The sequence below is a fragment of the Megalops cyprinoides genome, chromosome 4, assembly GCF_013368585.1.
Source record: "Megalops cyprinoides isolate fMegCyp1 chromosome 4, fMegCyp1.pri, whole genome shotgun sequence".
In the NCBI taxonomy this organism is placed as follows: domain Eukaryota; kingdom Metazoa; phylum Chordata; class Actinopteri; order Elopiformes; family Megalopidae; genus Megalops; species Megalops cyprinoides.
In genome coordinates this window covers 21024045-21042119 of record NC_050586.1, presented here as the reverse complement: position 1 = coordinate 21042119, position 18075 = coordinate 21024045, and the positions used below count along the sequence as shown (strand labels likewise).

The window sequence follows — 18075 nt, the reverse complement described above, 5'->3', positions numbered from 1 at the left end:
TACACGAATGATTAGAACAATGAAATACTGTTAAATGTATTTTTCTTAATTTAAACATTTGAATATTTTGGGAAATCCATTTGTATGTATGCCTTTTTATAAATAAGTAAGTTTATTAAAACCAATATTTACGGAAAACATTGTTTTAACACGTATCCAACGAAAATAAGTGCATAGTCGTTCACTTTCAAGTAACCAAAGTGAAAGATGATTTTCATCCTTAAGTTTCTCACTCTTGAATGAACAAATGATTGTTCTTGTCTTATCAAATTTCAACACAAAGGAGTGAAACCGGTAGGCGCAAATTATAGTTGTTCATATAGCCTGAAGCAAAACGATGCTCAAAAATACTGCAATTTGTTCATCGAATGTATTTCAAGAAATGTCTTTATTGGGTATGACAATGTGGATTTATGTGTTGCCTTGGGCATATTTACTGTTTTTTAAAAGAAGAAACAGCAGAGACAACAGTCTTTAAAAGAGTAAATACTGCTGCACAAGCGCATGGTCATTTTCATTGACTTTTATTGGTCCGTGTAAACCATATGTAAAATCTTTACATGCAAATTAAATTGCAAACATAAGGGTATTTTTCTGACCCACTGCATGCGCTATGTATTTACATAGATAAATTAAATCCGTGATTCATTTTATAACAGACAGGAAGTGGGAAACATACGTGTCACCATAAGGGATACTGATTGTCTAAAACAAGGGGAAGGGAATAGGAGGGGCCCTGGTGAATAGGTTTGCTCCCAGAACTGAGCGGACCTGTAAACTGAGAGGAGCTATCCCAATAAAGCTACTCCACCCCAAACACCAAGGTGCACTCAGCCAAACCACAGCGCAGCTACTGCATGAAATTTTCTCAATACTGCAGTTATGTCATAGATTTGCACAGTTACAATGTTACAAGAGCATTCTGAGAACCTCCCTCTTTTCCTCCTTTCCTTGGAGGTCACCAGGGCCCCGGGCTGGAGGACAGGGAGAACAAAGGCATCTGTTTATAAGGAAGCTACAGGATACAGAAAAGTCAACATCTAGGAGAAGAAAAAATGTACAAGAAACAAAACTAACCAAAAAAAAAAAAACCCATCCACACCATGAACCACGAGACGCCTCATGCATAGGGTTTGTAAAACTTGCAAATTGCAATATAAGTCTGAGGTCATTCCATTGTACATTGTGTGCTTTCCTTGATTTGCTGTAATTGCCTATAGCCACACGTCTAAGCTTTGGAGGTGGATCGGGGCAGATGATGGAGCCACCATGGCTGAAGCACGGCTGCTCTCTGGACAGACACCACAGGGGGCCTTAGGACACGCTTCATGCAAAATGGGCAGCACGTTTACTTTTCAGGACCTATCTACGGTGGGCTGCAAGTGACAACTTCATTCGCTTGTGCCCTGCCCTCCCCAACTATTTGAACACAATTAGAACAAATCTATAATGAACAAGTCAACATCCTACCGTCTTCACCGTTCAATAATGTATATAATCCCTTATCATTCTACAATGGCAACTAAAACAAGGACTTTCAGAATTAATTTAGGAATATGCTTGTCATAGTATGTCAAGAGTTTAATGTTTTTACAATGACAAACAAGTATTATCATTGATTTGTTTATCAGACAACCTTATCCTGGACAACTTACATAACTTAATTTCTAAAGGGTTTTCAACACCAGTACCCAGTCTGGGCTTTGAACCTAAAACTGTCCGACTAAAAGCCCTTCTCCTTAGCTACTATGTCCCATTACCCCTATGTAACCATGTATTGTTCCTTTGACAAATCTAAAGATGGAACTCATCTGAGAACAGTTATAGCATAATGAACAGCACAAAGCTCAAGAACTCTCTGCAAATATCAGTGTCAATCAGCTTTTTGTAGCTCATGCTGTATTCTTCACTTCTGCTTATCAAATCTGTTTGTCTTTTAAATGCATATCTGAATAATATGAATGCAGCAACATGTAGCCAGTCCTGCTCCTTACAGAGCCAATACCACCAAATTGTTTCTTCAGTTGTGGTCTGAGCATGTGGCTGCTTCTTGGCAGAGTTCTTTCATGGCACTGCATGCTCACACATGTATCAGGATGCTGTGAGATTTACCCTCAAATGATATTAAGGGTCTTGACAGCTCCATAAAAAAGCCTTGGGTGTCATGTTACGGTAAAGGCTACGATGACATATTGCTCACACAAGCTTCAAGCCATCGCTATCTCGGCTGGTGCATTTGATTTTTATTTTCTTTTTGTGTTTTTATACATGGACTTGCTAATATATTTGGTATTTATTACTATTAACAGGCATAACTATTAATACCACTCTATATATTAAAGCCTCAATCTGGAAAAAGAAAACGCAGAACATAACACCAGCGATACTTTACATGAAAAAAAAAAATTGGGGGGAGTATTCTCAAAGGTACACAAATAATAGGAATCAACAAGTGCAGAGTAGTGTAATATGTTAGAAAAGGGGCTCTGTATGTTTCGATGAGGGGTGACATCAAGGGGCTACTTGTCCTCACTTTAAAAAGGGGAAGAATCTGTACTCCTTTGTTGAAACCACCAAATAACTAATAAGTACAAAGGAGTTGCCTAGCAACTGGAGGGACAATCGCATTGCTGTCTATCAGTGGTGTCCTAAAACTGGGGTGTCCCCACAGTGGCCCCTGTGAATAGTATTACATCATGCCTTTCATGCCCTGTGTCTTGTTTTTTTTTTGGAGAAGGAGTGAGGGGGTGACTGGTGGTGATGCTCAGGGAAGGGTCAAAGGTCATTCTGGAAGGGGGGTTGTCCAGTGTTAATAGTGGGGTCATGAGAAGGAGGGCATATGGGAGGGGGGGGTTGTGCTGGGCAGTGTCAGGGCCTTAGTGTCTAGTAAGAGGGAATGGGAAGCAGCAGCCAGCTTGGAAGACAAGAAAAAAAGAAACAAGAACATCATAAGGGTAGGGTGAGATGCGAATGAGGCAGAGCAGAGAGAGGCATGCACAGGGGCATCTAGTCGCTGGAGATGTGGTTCTCGTTCAGCAGGGTGTGCCAGCGCTCAATCTTTTTGTCCTTGTTCTTCAAGCACTCGTACCAGTGCTTCAGCCGCTCCCCCTTGGCTGTAATACCCAGCTGGCAGCCACCTGTGGGGTGGAGAGTCATGAGTCATAAGGATGACATGATCACACGGACCAATGAGAGCTGACTTGTGGCAGACGATCAGATCAGACCACACCCCAACCTCTTGGTCTTACCAATGTAATCGTTGCACTTCCCAATGTCGTAATCCCACACTGAGATATCCAAGGTCTTCTTGGCCAGCTCACTGTGTTTAATGTCATAGCTGAATTCCTGTAATACGACATGAGTTACCTGGGAGGTTTTTTTTGAACAATCAGCAGACACAATAGACTTCCTCTTTTCAGTTACTATCTGTGAGAAGATCTTCACAATCAACGTATGTGACACAGGACACCAAAAAGTTTGATATTTCTTTGTGTCTAAATGTCATGATTAATGTCATGATTCTTTCACATTTTTGTCACATAACCACATTAAAGGTTAATAAGGGCTGTGGAATCACTTTATCCTGTTTACTCTGTGCAGTAAAGGGATCATGAGGGAACGCAAACTGGAGACTCACTTCATTGAACTCAGGGTTCAAGGTCTTCTTCTTGATCTGGGTCTTATTTTTGGCTTTCTTTCCCATGTCTGGCTTCAGGCAGCTACAGTAAGGGGAAGACATGATACAAGATCTGCAGCTACCATCCTTGAATTTTATATTCAGAGAGATACTCAGTGGCAGTCAGAGGATTTATAACACTAATTAACTTGATCTATTTATTGTTTACACTCCAGGACCATTCGTTCACTACTGTGATGTTGTAGCAACACAGGATGTTTAAACAACGCCAAAGAAACATTAAATTAATGTTGCCAGTGAACTGGGATGTGATGGGTAAAGAGAGTGTACAGAAACCAGTGCATTAGGGGTGCCCACATTTTGACAAAGGGATCAGAGTAGCCATTGGCGTCCATGGCAGCCAGGTGCACACAGCGAACCACACCCACGATGAGCCGGCTCTGCTGGCTGTTGTACATGAGTGATATCAGGATGCGTCCCCGCTCCTCCACATCACCAACGTCTTTCCCAGACTACCAAAGAGAGAGGGAGTCACTGAACACTGAGAAGCACATAGCAACAACTGACAGAATGCATTACACATTGACCACTGACACATTATATGCTGGTCACCCACTGATTTACTACATACTGACCGCTAAGACAGTGTGTAACACACTGAACACTGACACAGTGCATGCTGAATACTAATACAGTACATCACACACTGACCACTGAAACACTACACACTAGGGCTGCACAATATAGCCGTAGTGATACATCGAATAGCTATTTTTAGCGCAATAACAGCTATCCCCGGTATGTGGCGTTAGGTTTCTTCCCATATGTTTTTCCCTTTAGTCATACCTGATGTGGGAGCACACCTCCAAAGTTCAGTGAAATGCTTCCGGGGCAGAAAAATATCACTTGCATCTATCTGTTGGTTAACTTACCTATTAACTTTGAAAAACACATAGCATATATTTTCACTCTTTATCTTTGTAACCATGTGTTTCCATCTACTGCATGGAAGCAGCATAGTGCTGTTGCTGTGATATCAACAGTGATTGCAAGCGGCATTTTTTTCCCTGGAAGCATTTCACATGGCCTCGGAAAACTAGAGGTGTGCTCCTGCATCAGGTATGACTAAAGGGAAAACAATACACAAATAAACCTAATGCTACATACCGGGGATAGCTGTTACTGCGCTAAAAATAGCTATTCGATATATCGCGACGGCTATATCATACAGCCCTATTGCATACTAACCTCTAATACAGGAAATTGACACTGAACACTGACACACTACATACTGACCTCTGAAATAGTGCATTTTGATTGCAAACATTACACACTAATCACTGCTGCACTACATGCTGACCACTGATACACTACAGCTGAATAATATAAGCTGAACATTGACATCTACAAAATACAAAATGAGCACTGATTTCCCTCACACCACACGCTGTGACATTACACATTGAACCATACACTACCTCATCTTCATAGAGCGCTATGCCTCGCGAAGCGCCTGCTGTGCCGGTCCGCTTCATCTGTGAGAGGAGACGCAGTCAATGTGGTTGCCATGGGAAACTAGCCAGTCCTTAACTGATCAGTTTGTTTTTTTCTAAGGCGATCATTTCAAAGAGTGGAATGGACTGTTCGATCTTGAAAATCACCCTAATGGTATTTGTAAGTGAATGGAATGGTCAAACTGAACTGACGTCACCAATACAACAACGTGAGTCACTTGAGAGGAATCGTAACTGACAGGTTTTCAACCCAACTCAGCCCTGTATGGTTCTGACCGAATCAGCAATGGCATGTCACGGTGAGACAGGATGCGCTGCACACATTCACAATTGAGTAACACAGCTATGTGTCCCTATCATAGGATGCCTCCTTTAAATGGGCGGGGTCCAGCAGTAAATCGAAGCGGTGCTGCACCAGATTCACTCACCGGCACCACTCTCTCCAAGCACACGTTGAAGTTCTTCTTCTGGTTTACTTTCAGTTTCTTCAAAGCCACGCGTGTCTCCCCGATGAACTCGTTGTGGCCAAACTTATCCTCATCACAGACAGAGAGCCTGCACAAATGAGAAAGAAGACAAATATAATCAAGGAAATATTATATTGCTTACATTTTACATATTGTACATGTATCTATCCAGCTTGGCTTAAACCTAAAGAATATGGAAAGTAGAAATAGAAAGTATTCAGAAAGTCCAATTTCTCCTGATTATTTTTCTGAGGTCACACCTGGAAATCCCATATAATGTTCAAGGGTTATTATCATTAACACAATTCATGAACAGTTGGGAGGTGTACAACAGTGAACATTTGTGTACTTACAGAGGCACTGTTTTGTTTCTCTTGTATCTACTTGGTGAGTATGTAGAGATTCTCCTTTAATTACTTTTATAATTTTGTACAATCGCACTAAAAAAAAACACCTACCAACTACATTATTATCAAAATGGCTACTGAACCAAGTCTCAAGGAGGTACGGTTTCTGTTACAAAAATGTTACAAAACAGAAACTACCCCCCACCCCCCCCCCCCAACCCAGCTCCTACCCCTCATACATCTAAAGGAAAGTCCCATTTGTCTGGTTACAAAGAAATTAATCTACATCAGTGTTTTCAGTTTTCTAAATGTTTTCATTTAAGCAACAAATGAGTTCACCAAGCAGCCCCTGTCCATATTTACAGCATGGATTGGATACCGTATTTTGATGTTGTTTCTCTGTCAGAACTGACGGTTAAGAATGGTAAATTAACAAGTGGTTACTATGATTTTGTGTGTGTGTGTGTGTGTGTGTGTGTGTGTTTCCATTTTTTCAACTTTTTTCAACTAATGTCCATGCAAATAGTACATGTATACCAAAAGGCACATATAATTATCTAGGCAGTGGACCTTGTGGTAGACCAGATTATTGCGAATTCAATATTAATCAATGCAAATCATAGTCTTAAGACCACTGTTTTTTGAGTGAGACAGCACACACACACTTCAGGTGAAATTAATCTTCTTCAGCTCACTTTCACAGGTCTGCGGAATGAAAACAACAAACTAAAGTGAAAAAGACAACAAAGACGCCCAATGAGGGGAAAAAATAATCTTTGTTTACTTTACAGTCTCTTCTTACATTCATTGGCTATTTTTCTCCCTCCCCAGCACTTAGTGTAACACAGGAACCACCTGTGGTCAGATGGGCTTCCAAATAAAGAACAAGTGCAGGAGAGCGTCCCTGCCCCTACCTGAGAGTCTTACGCTGCATGTCCTCGTCGGTCAGGCCATGGTAGACCAGGGTCTCGTTCCAGGCAGGGTTCCGGGTGTTGCGCAAAGTCTTGGTGCGTAGCTTGGTGGACTAAGTGAGAGAGACACGTGACTAATTCTTTTCATCAGAATATGAGCAGCCATTCTGAGGACACTTAATTTTCAGCAACTGCTGCAGTATACATATTGCTGCGGTGTACACTTCAGCAGCAATATCTTTCCATTGGTAGGATCATGCTCTTATAACATGTATACCTAGGCACATGCATGCTAATGATAGCAAATAAACACACATAGGCACATACACACTGAGCAACAGCGCCACCATGTGGCACAAGGTAATTAAACTTCAGTTACCTTACTAGCCCCAGGCAGAAGATGCAGCTTAACATAGGGGTCAGCCAAGCCATTGGAGTCCATAGGCTTCAGTCCCTGAGGGAAAACAGAATTTTGTCCTTAAAATCTCCCTTAATGTCTTCTGCTGACAATGAACATATAGACAGTGGAGCTCTGTCTGTAACCCCCATAAAAATAATATGTTGACAATATATTTTACAGAATATGTACACAATATGAACTCAATCAATATATTGAAAATATGTATTGCTGTTTTGGTATATTGCAATATATTTCTGCTACTAACATACTATTTTAATGTATTTGCAGTATATTCTTCGCCTGAAGAATATGTTTCCAAACATATTGTCTGTATTTTTGTATAGATGGTCCAATGCAAGAGACGATGAGTGTGTTCCTGTTATTGACCCCATTCCTCAGGGTACAATACACTTGAGGCTAACCTAGCAGATGGAAGCCAGCAGCAATCTCTATCAGACAGACCCCTCAGGGGGCTTCCAAGTTTCTCAGGGGTCAAGGCATTCCACTTTAAAGCAAGCTGAGCTCTCTGGCCCAAGTTCGATCCCAACTGTGTCGTCAGACAACAATGACCAGGAGCCCACAGTGGCGGAACAAATTGGCTTTGCTCGCCAGGCATAGGGCTGGGTAGGTTGGCCAAGCGCTTCTCATTTCATTGCACACCAGGGACCCCTGCTGGTTAAATAGGCCCCTGCAGACTACACGCATAAGGCTACACATGAAGTGTCTTCCTCCGACTTATGCCCGCGCAAGCTTGGCACGGAGACTGCGGTGTGAAAAGATGCAGTGCTTGGAATCACATTTTGGAGAAGGTGTTTGTCTGTGCTCTCCCAGGGTTGTAGCAATGAGCGGCATCTTTATGATACAAATGAGCATTCCAACTTGGGAGAAAAAGGGGAAAAAAAAACCATTGGACATTACAATTTTTTTTTACAAACACAGGCCCTAAAAACCAATGGAAACATTAAAAAATTAAATCTCTCCTCACAACCCGTAGAGCAAGCAGGTTGTTATCTAACGTACTAATGATCATTGGATGATTGCCTGATGAGGGACATCTCTAGTATGGCCTCACTGGGAGACCTGTTTTTACTCCAGTTTGATATAGTTTAATTCCAATTGATTTATTGGCGTAACAAATATGCCATCTTCACTTCAAAACTCAAATATAGTATGTGTGCTGTATTTGAAATGAAAGAAAATGTGAAATAAAAACATTGAGGTTGCACCCTTTGTATCGCTGTGAGGTGATAGCTGTGTGATAAAACATTGGTATGATGCTGCAGAAGCACTGGCAAATCCTCCGTATAAGTGGGGATCTGAGTGTGGACAGTTACCTTGGCTCTCAATATATTGCACTGTAAGCTGCTGCTCTCCTGATCATAGAGCAAGCTGAACTCCAGGGAGCCCAGTGTAGCTGAAACAGTAATAGAGAGCGTGCATTAGATCAGGAGATGGAGCACAGACACGGAAGAGAATGGCCAGTGGGACAGATGTATCAGAGGGAGACTATACAAGCCAAAGAGTGGGCAGATAGACTAGACAGACCACATATACTGCACAGGGGACAGAAATGGAACAAATTGACCAGAGACAGACAACTCAAATCACTGTCTTGCGTTGCACACTTGCAAGGGATACAAAAATTCAAGAGTGAGAAATATCAGATATAGCCTTAAGACAGGCCAAATCTAGGTCAAAGACAGATGTTCAGTGCTAGCTGTGGCTCATGACAACCGGGTTTAGTTGCCATCTTACTGGCTTCATCAGAGTCATAGCTGTTGGCATCCTCCTCATCCTCCTCTGGAGGCGGTGCTTGGTGGCGAGTAGGAGGAGGGTTGTAGGCAGCAGGCTGTCTTCTCTCCTCCCGGACTGGTGGGGGCACTCTCTCCTCCCTCTGGGGCATGGTGGAGTAGCTGCTGTCTACCTCAGGCGCAGCTGGTAGGGCAAAGACTGGCTCAGTTACACTGCACACTTTCCTGGGCTCTGCTGCAGCCTCATGGCTACATGCTGGTCTAGAAGTGTTGCCATCTAACTGTTTTCCTTTCTAACTGAACACTTCATAATGTGGTCCAACAAAAACCCAACCAGGCTTCCCAGTTATGAGAGAATAGGTTGTATAAAAAGAGCTGGAACATTTGTAACTGTTAACTATAACCTTGTCAGTCAGCTAACTGAATAATTGATCAATTATTTTGATTTAAACGAAGGACATTTGTTTAAGAAGCTTTATTTAAGAATCTCTAATGTCAGGAACTCGTGATTACAGAACAGGGGCAATAATATATCTATGTCTCAGGAGAGAGTATGTTTGGGAATTGAGGAGCCACCATAAACTCACCGATATAACCTCACCCTGGATTATGTATGTTGGGGGGTTATGCAGCACTATGGGTTCAGGCTTGCCCTCACCTTGTTTAGCTGTGGGGGCTGCTGTTGCCACTGTTGCTGCTGTGGGGGGTCTAGAGCTCTGGAGTGGGACAGCCCTCTTCATTACCACCGAGCCGCCCTGGGCATCGCCCTCCCCCTCACCATAATGGGAGCCAGTGTGACCCATCCGCACCTCAGAGGGTTTTGGGGCCACAGGGGGGCGGCCTCCCCGTCCAGAAGTCTCTGCTTCTGAAACACACATATAAGCACCCATAAACAAATGCACACCCACACACACACACACATACACACACACACGCACACACACACACACATACACACACACACGCACACACACACACACATACACACACACGCACACGCACACACAGACAAACACACACCCATAAACAAATGCACACCCACACACACACACACATACACACACACGCACATGCACACACAGATAAACACACACCCATAAACAAATGCACACCCCCACACACACATACACACACACGCACATGCACACACAGACAAACACACACCCATAAACAAATGCACACCCCCACACACACACACGCACACACACACAGACAAACACACACCCATAAACAAATGCACACCCACACACACACACACATACACACACACGCACACGCACACACAGACAAACACACACCCATAAACAAATGCACACCCACACACACACACACATACACACACACGCACACGCACACACAGACAAACACACACCCATAAACAAATGCACACCCCCACACACACACACGCACGCACACACAGACAAACACACAGCCATAAACAAATGCACACCCACACTCACACACACACACAGTCTCACACACACTCATAAACACAAGCTGACAGTAAACACACAAATGTACACAAGAACCCAGCAGCTGCTCTTGGCGCGCCACTTCAGATGACCACTCCCTTGCCATGAAATCATAGACACTCCCTGGCTACGGAAGCTTTGATGCGCACTCATTGCAGAGGCATTGACCTACATACAGCAAGCCGTAGCAAGATACCTTGATTGCGTTATCCAATTTTTGCATTTTTCTCCCCTCTGGATGGATTTATGAGGATATTAAACCTGTAATTATACTGCTGCAGTGTCTGCATGGCTTCCGTAGCAGTGCCCTGGGGCATCCGCCTTGTCCTGGCATGCCCTACCCGAAAGAGGCCATCTCCCCAGTTCTGCCTCCTGGACGTGGGGGGCAAGTGGTGAGGGCTAGTGCTTTTTCTTAGGGATTCCAAACAGCTAGGAACTAGCACCCTAAACTATGAACCACATATCTGAAAGGTTCCCATTTAGGTTGCCAATGGATTTCCTTTCACACAACTACTGCAGGCTGCTCTCTCCCACCACTGTGCCCAACCAATTAGGAGAGATTGAGAGGTATCAAATTTCTTTGACAAGGTGCCAGACATTCTACTGGTACAGAAAGCAGGAAAGAAAATAGTTATTCTTGGATAAATGTCTGCCCTTAGGTTGCATGAAGTATGAAGTGTTCATCTTTGATCTAAACTGAGATAAGCCAGCTAAAATATGTCCACACAACTTGCTAGAACTGCAAAGATGTTCTTTAGTAAGGTTCCACTGTTCACTAGGTCAAGCAGTGACTCACTGACAAGACAAGGACCTTCATCATACAGCATAAATGAAAACAATGTCTGAATAATGAAGCGTTGAATGAACAGACAGACATTTTGAGAATGCTATGAGCCCCAATCTATAATCTAAAGATAAATCAAAGATAAAACTAAGAAGAGATATTTCTCCTGAAACAGCTATTTGCTCTTTTTCCACCATCTTTTCAAAGAAAATTGATTTGCTAAGCCTCGCTAAGTTGGATGCAATAACTCTGCCCCACACTTATGTTACCAGGGCTGAGTCTGCCGTCAGAGAACATACCGATATATGCTAAGGCATTCAAAAGAGCCTGGGAGACATTGCAGAAGGAGAGAATGGGCACAGTCTCCTGCAGTGGGAGAGACTTTCGGTTTAGTAACAGTGATAGAGACTGTTTAGGCATAGGGAAAGCTGGAGATACTGTTTGGGTTTAGTTGCAGTGGGTGAGACTGTTAAGTTACAGTGGGAGAGAGACTGTTTCAGTTTTGTTGCAGTAGGAGATACTATTTGGGTTTAGTTGTACTGAGAGAGACTGTGGTGATGTAGTGACAGTGAGAGATACTGTTTGTATACAGAGATAGTGGGAGAGACGGTCTGGGTTTCGTTGCAGTAGATGAGACTGGCTGGGAAACTTTCATGATTAGCTGTAGTGGGTGGGGTTGTAAACTCACCTGCTACTTGTGGTTCTACACTGGGGACCTGACTCTCCACTGGGCCTGAGACATACAATAAAGGGATTTACCACATGACATATGTCTGCATCATTAATGCCAGAGCATTCACTGCAGTCATGCCTACAGCCAACTAATTGCTTTAACACTATCTAAGCTTCAGTACCCTTCAGTTACTCCTAGATATCTGTGAGGCATGCTATCTACTGCAAGTGACATATACCAGATCACACCTGATAAATTGATGACATAAGGTTGTTCATTCCAATTTGACATTCATTGTCTTAATTCTGTCTTTCATGCCAGGAAAGCAATTAGTTGTACATCAGGGCAATATTGAGCAAGCAATGGAAATGGCATGAACAACTGGGAACCCCTGTTCCCCACTCACCCCTGCCCTGTGTTCTGGGGAAGCTGGCTGCCCTGGGCTCTTGCTCAGGGGGTGCTGATGTCCCAGAGGCCGGCTGGGCGCTGGACTCTCTGTGTTTGGAGATGGGCATGGGGGAGGGCAGGAACTGTTTGGGCAGGCCCTTGAAGAACCAGGCACCAGATCGCTTCCACACCTGGACCAGAGAGGGGGAAGGGGAGTGCGGACAATCACAGCAGCTGTCACTGTCTGCAGCTCCTTCTTGCACATTAGCCATTCTGTGCCCACCAGCGGAGCCTTACGACAGGCACAGCCTACTAGCTACGCTGGCCATTCACCACCTGGAGATCAAGAGCCTACTTCCACTGTGCGTAGTGCCACACAAAGTGTACACCAGCCCAGACAAAACAGAAATATTCCAACTGCTACCAACTACACAAAACAGCGGTGAATACCAATTTCCTGACTCCCAGTGAGTAGAGGTGAAGTGCACTTCAAATTCATACTCATTAACAACTGCAGCGTGTTTAACCTGCTTATTTGTTAAATAATGTATTGCCTTTTACTGACAGTTATTTTGAATAACAGATATCACCAAACGTGACATATTCTTGTGTATTTCTTCACTACTCTACTCTAAAATCTAAAATAATGTGCTGGTAAATGTTTGCTAATATTCTAGTTTGCTTTAATGCTTTATGAACAGGCCTTTGAGTGGTTAGACTTGGCTTACACACACAGCATGTGGCATGGCAGCATTTTGCCTCTTCCTTGCCATCTCTCCTGTTTCACTCTCACTACGCTTTATGAAGGCCCTGACATGACACGCCTTCCTGTCTTCTGCTTTTTCCTCCCTCTGTCTCTCACATCCCACTCTCACTTTCTCACCTTCATTTTCTCTCTCTTGCCTTGCCTTCCCCTCCCTCTCCCACACATCACACCATCTGTCTTTCCCTCTCGCTGTCTCACCTTCGTTTTTTTTCTCTCACCCCGTCTCTTTATACCTCCCTCTGTATTTCTCACTGTCAGCTCTCTCTCTCTCTCATCTCCCTCTCCTCAGCTCTCTGCCTCACCTTCCTCTCTCGCATCTCTCCCTCCTTCTCTCCCACCTTCAGCTCTCTCTCCCCTCCCTCTATCTCGGTCTCTCTCCCTCTGTCTGTCTTCCTCACCTCCCGCTTTCTCTCCATCTCACCTCTCTCTGTTCGCTGCAGATCTTGCAGAGCCATATGGCCCGTGGCCGGCTGTTGTTCTGCACTCCGCACCGGGTGCACATGTTCTGGGAAGGAGAAGGACCGCAGATCTTAGGGTTATTCTGCATTTGTGATCACGGCCACAGCCACAGTCACCGTCACGTCATGTGGCATTAGCGATGCGCAGCATTTGGTCTAGCTCCAAACAGACCAAAGCAGCCGGCGTTAAAGGGGTGCTCTACCTTCTTGCAGTCCTCGCACACCACTGAGCTGACCCCCGGAACGCCCAGCTGTTCACCACACAGCAGGCAGCGGGACACGCCATCGCCACACACCATCTTCTTCATGTCGTCCAGCCGGTTCACCAGGCGCCTGAACGGGGAAAGAGCGAGTCAGAGTCAAAACCTTCCTGACCAGATACCCACAACTACTCAACTGCCCTTGGTAGTATCCAAGACACTTAAATTGCGTACATTTTACATATTTTCTATTTTGCATAGATTTATTCAACTAAGCGATTCTAGTGCAGTGCATTGCTATGGGGTCCCTTGCTTAGCAATGCTTTAGCCAAAGGGGTGGCCCATCACCGAGAGAGTTTTTCCTGTCACACTGAAGGAAATAAAAAACATATCCCAAGAATGCTTCACTTATCATCAAATGGAGCCTGCATTACATCAACTGTTACATCAATAAATACTGAACAGAAGGTTACCAGCTCTACTAGACTGGCCCAGGGAATACCAGAATCCACATCTATATTCCAGTGAAAATGTAAAGCAATCTATGAGATTTTAATGGAAGATTTTAACCACCATCATCAGATATTCATATCATGGCTGTATATAATACATACAGATGCTGATTCATTATTAAAACTGACCAGTGACATGTGATTGCATTTTTCCTTACCCTGCTTGCATAATTAAAGAATTATGTAACAAACCAACCATAATACTATAATTAGTCTGATAAAGATTGTACGCATTTTTCAGTTTTTCCATTGGTTTCATTGTTTCCATTGCAAGTATGACAGAATGACATTATCCTATCTTGGTAGCTTGTTAAGTAATACCCAAAACATGAAGGAGACTGATGAGAGTCATTCAAACATTTTTGGTTGTTTTAAAGACACCTGGTATGAAGAAACAACATTCTTCTGGGGATGAAATGCAAGGGAAAACATCTGCTGACCAGGCACACAGAGAACTGAAAGCACTGGGAATCCAAGCAAAAGGAAAACAGCACCACAGGTCACATCATTTTCACAAAAGGCCCACCCCAAAGAGACAATATTTGGAGCAGAAATGAATGAAATAAGATTTAAAGACAATTATCAGAATAATGACTGGCAGTTTTTTTTTCAATTGCTCTTGGAGATTTAAAGTAATGCATCCAATGCCTGATCAAACAACAGATGCAACTGATTTTCAATATACCTTGTGAAGAATTTAGTGCTTTTCACTATAATTTATTATTTATGAATACTGCTAAATTACTGTTGAAAGTCTAAAAATATTCATTCCTGATGCTATGTAGATGGTAAGCAAATGACGACAGAGACAGGGTTGGATCTAGAATTAAGATTTGTGCAAATAAATTGTCATATGGATGGTAATATAACGTTTTCTTACTAATGCATTTGACTTTACCAACTATTGCAACATGTCCTATTCATATATTATATATTAATGACACTCAAAACAGTTTGATACTCTGAACAGACTGTAAAGTACATTTGATAACATTACATAATGTTAAAAAAAAACCAACCCTGACAGCTTCAGTCAGAGTTGGCAACCCCAGATGAAAACGATGAAAGAAATGAGCCTGGATTACAGCCACAGAATGTAGACTTTTACTGCAGGCGATGATTACCATCATTTTTTTGTAGCTTTTTAGACATCACCGAGGCAGGCTGCCGACCACATGCAATCCAGCAACACACAGTTCAGTCATCAGAGCCAGCACCACACGAGGCTGCATGTGTAGCAATGATCTCATCTAGACAACACGCTCCACGCACAGGGCTTTGCAAAGAGTATTTTTATTTGATCTACTATCCCTGCATGTTCTATGCCTGTATAATCAGGCTGTAAAAAACAGTTGTCTTCGTGGCACAAGAGTTGACGAGTCCTGCTACGTGGAAGGCTCCATGGCATTCAGCAGACACCATCTACCTGACCTAGATCGAAACTTCTCACTGATTAATGACTTGTGATAAAAGCATGACATGTTCTGTGTTCCTTCATTATTTTTTTTTCATTTACATGCTCTGGTAAAAGCACATACATTGTACACAGGCACTACATTATAACTGGGAAGTTGCAGGAAGAACCCCCCCCTTTCATACTTACAGCATGAAAGCAGTTCATATTATCTTGCAGTAACAAAATAAATATTTGTTCATAATTATTTATTAATCTTTATAATTATTTATGATTTATAATGAATAAGTAGCAGTCCAGGTGAGGGCCTTCACAAATAAATGCCTGTTGGTGTGCATGAGTGTCAGATCAATACGTTACTACAGCATTGAGAGCCATCATTTATTTCAGACCTATTATCCCCAGACATGCCCAGTATGGAGTCACTGACTCTACAGCAGGACAATAAATATGTATCAGCCCCTTCAGAAAAAAATCCTGAGACGAACCTCACATTCATATTAAGGTGCAACAAAAAAGTATCTGCATTTAGTACATTTAAAGAAAAAGACAAATAATGAGGTAGGAAAACCATATTTAAACCACTGACTTTTTGAACACTGACAGGACCAGGAGATAAGTCATTACCATTTCAGAATGAACACTTCATTAAAAATACATCTTTGGAGACGCCCTGGAAAATATTCACAGCAAGGAGGGTATTTATAGAACAATTTGGAACAGGAGACTGGCAGACTCGATGGTCAGAGGTGGTCTTTTAGGAAAGCCATCTGTGACGGAACAAAACAAAATATGTGTTTTGATTGGATGCACACTCATTGTTTCTCCATTCCGGGTCAGAAAAGATTTACGTGTCAGGCAAATGAGTGGTATTATCAAAACAGTGGCGCAGTTGTTAATACCAAGTTACAACAGATGCACAGTGGTGCAAATTGATGCTAATAGCTCACTGAAAGCTTGCGTATACATTGTACCCACAAAAACTGTTACAGGCTTGAAAGTGCAAGAGAGTATTGACAACTCACCCATTAGGCTGTATTATTTGCAAATTGAGTGCTTAAAGTATTACATCTATCGGTTTTACATGTCTCATGCCTTATAATTCATGTTGGTCTCGGGATCAGCTGATACTGCTGAAAACTTGCTGGAGCAATTGAGGACAAGAACTACACTCCAACGAATGTGAGTTTGTGCCCACCCCTGATTTTAATTCCTCCACATGGCCAGACACTCCGTCTTGCTGTCCGTCCTCACCCAATTCTCTCCTGCTCCATCGCCTCCATCTTCTCAGCCCGAGCAATCACGCTGTTGATGATCTCCTTCTCCTCATCCGTGAGGTCGGGACCAGGTCCCGGACCAGGCTGCATGGTCCAGCTGCCCCTGCCAACCACACACTTCGATGGTCAGGCTGGAACGAGCTCGTCACACGCAAACATGCGATGACACAGACAGGCAAGTACACACGTACACACGCTTGGACAGAAATGCACATATATACGACAATGGACGTGCACACACAGAGAGGCACAGAGAGGCACGATCAAGCAAGCTACGAAGTGAAGTCGAACGAGAACAGCTGGGTACCCAGTGTGCAATGACGCCCTGCAGAAATCCACTGCACTGCAGGCCCAGGGCACGCAGTCAGTGCAGGGATGTGTTCAGTATTCATCGTCGCGCACCCCACTTTATCTTTCCTGCCTGCAATGCCGGGATAAAAGAAACTGGAGGCAGCATAACAGAGGAACGGGAGGAAACGTGCAAGCAGGGCCGCTGCTGCAGCTCGCGTGGCAGACCGACGCCTCCCCTGCAGGCGATTATGCAGCATGTGTAATGCTCTGCAGAGCCTGTGGTGGAGAGATGCCCTGCACCAGCTCGCTTTGGCAGACTGAACTGGGACATGGCACAGAATGAAGCCTGGCTTTGACAGAGGAGCTAGAAACACAACAGGGAGGCACACGCTTGCACATACACACACGCACACACACATACACACACGCACACACACGCACACACACATACACACTGCACACACACATACACACGCACACACACATACACACACGCACACACACGCACACACACATACACACTGCACACACACATACACACTGCACACACACATACACACTGCACACACACATACACACACATACACGTGGCACACACACATACACACACATACTCACACACACACATACACACACGCACACACACATACACACTGCACACACACATACACACTGCACACACACATACACACACATACACACACATACACGTGGCACACACACATACACACATGCACACACACATAGACACTGCACACACACATACACACACATACACATGGCACACACACATACACACACGTACACACACATA

General features: G+C 43.5%; 1 protein-coding gene across 4 annotated transcripts in view; it reads right to left on the bottom strand.

Moving 5' to 3' along the window:
• Nucleotides 1-508: 508 nt before the first annotated feature.
• Nucleotides 509-18075, bottom strand: part of LOC118776399 (rabphilin-3A-like) — a 33742-nt gene continuing 16175 nt past the window's right edge. For 2 of the 4 annotated variants that reach the window (XM_036526732.1, XM_036526733.1), the window contains exons 5-20: nt 16948-17073; nt 13771-13900; nt 13531-13614; nt 12363-12534; nt 11972-12016; nt 9686-9892; nt 9032-9211; nt 8611-8690; nt 7256-7330; nt 6880-6989; nt 5580-5706; nt 5116-5172; nt 3995-4149; nt 3638-3719; nt 3249-3345; nt 509-3137 (exon numbers count right to left, since the gene is read on the bottom strand). In XM_036526732.1, coding sequence (XP_036382625.1) covers nt 3007-3137; nt 3249-3345; nt 3638-3719; nt 3995-4149; nt 5116-5172; nt 5580-5706; nt 6880-6989; nt 7256-7330; nt 8611-8690; nt 9032-9211; nt 9686-9892; nt 11972-12016; nt 12363-12534; nt 13531-13614; nt 13771-13900; nt 16948-17073 — 1858 coding nt within the window. In that variant the 3' untranslated portion in view covers nt 509-3006. Of the gene's footprint in view, nt 3138-3248; nt 3346-3637; nt 3720-3994; nt 4150-5115; nt 5173-5579; nt 5707-6879; nt 6990-7255; nt 7331-8610; nt 8691-9031; nt 9212-9685; nt 9893-11971; nt 12017-12362; nt 12535-13530; nt 13615-13770; nt 13901-16947; nt 17074-17277; nt 17689-18075 lie in introns of those variants that run through there. The other 2 variants (XM_036526734.1, XM_036526735.1) reach the window with 2 other exon arrangements.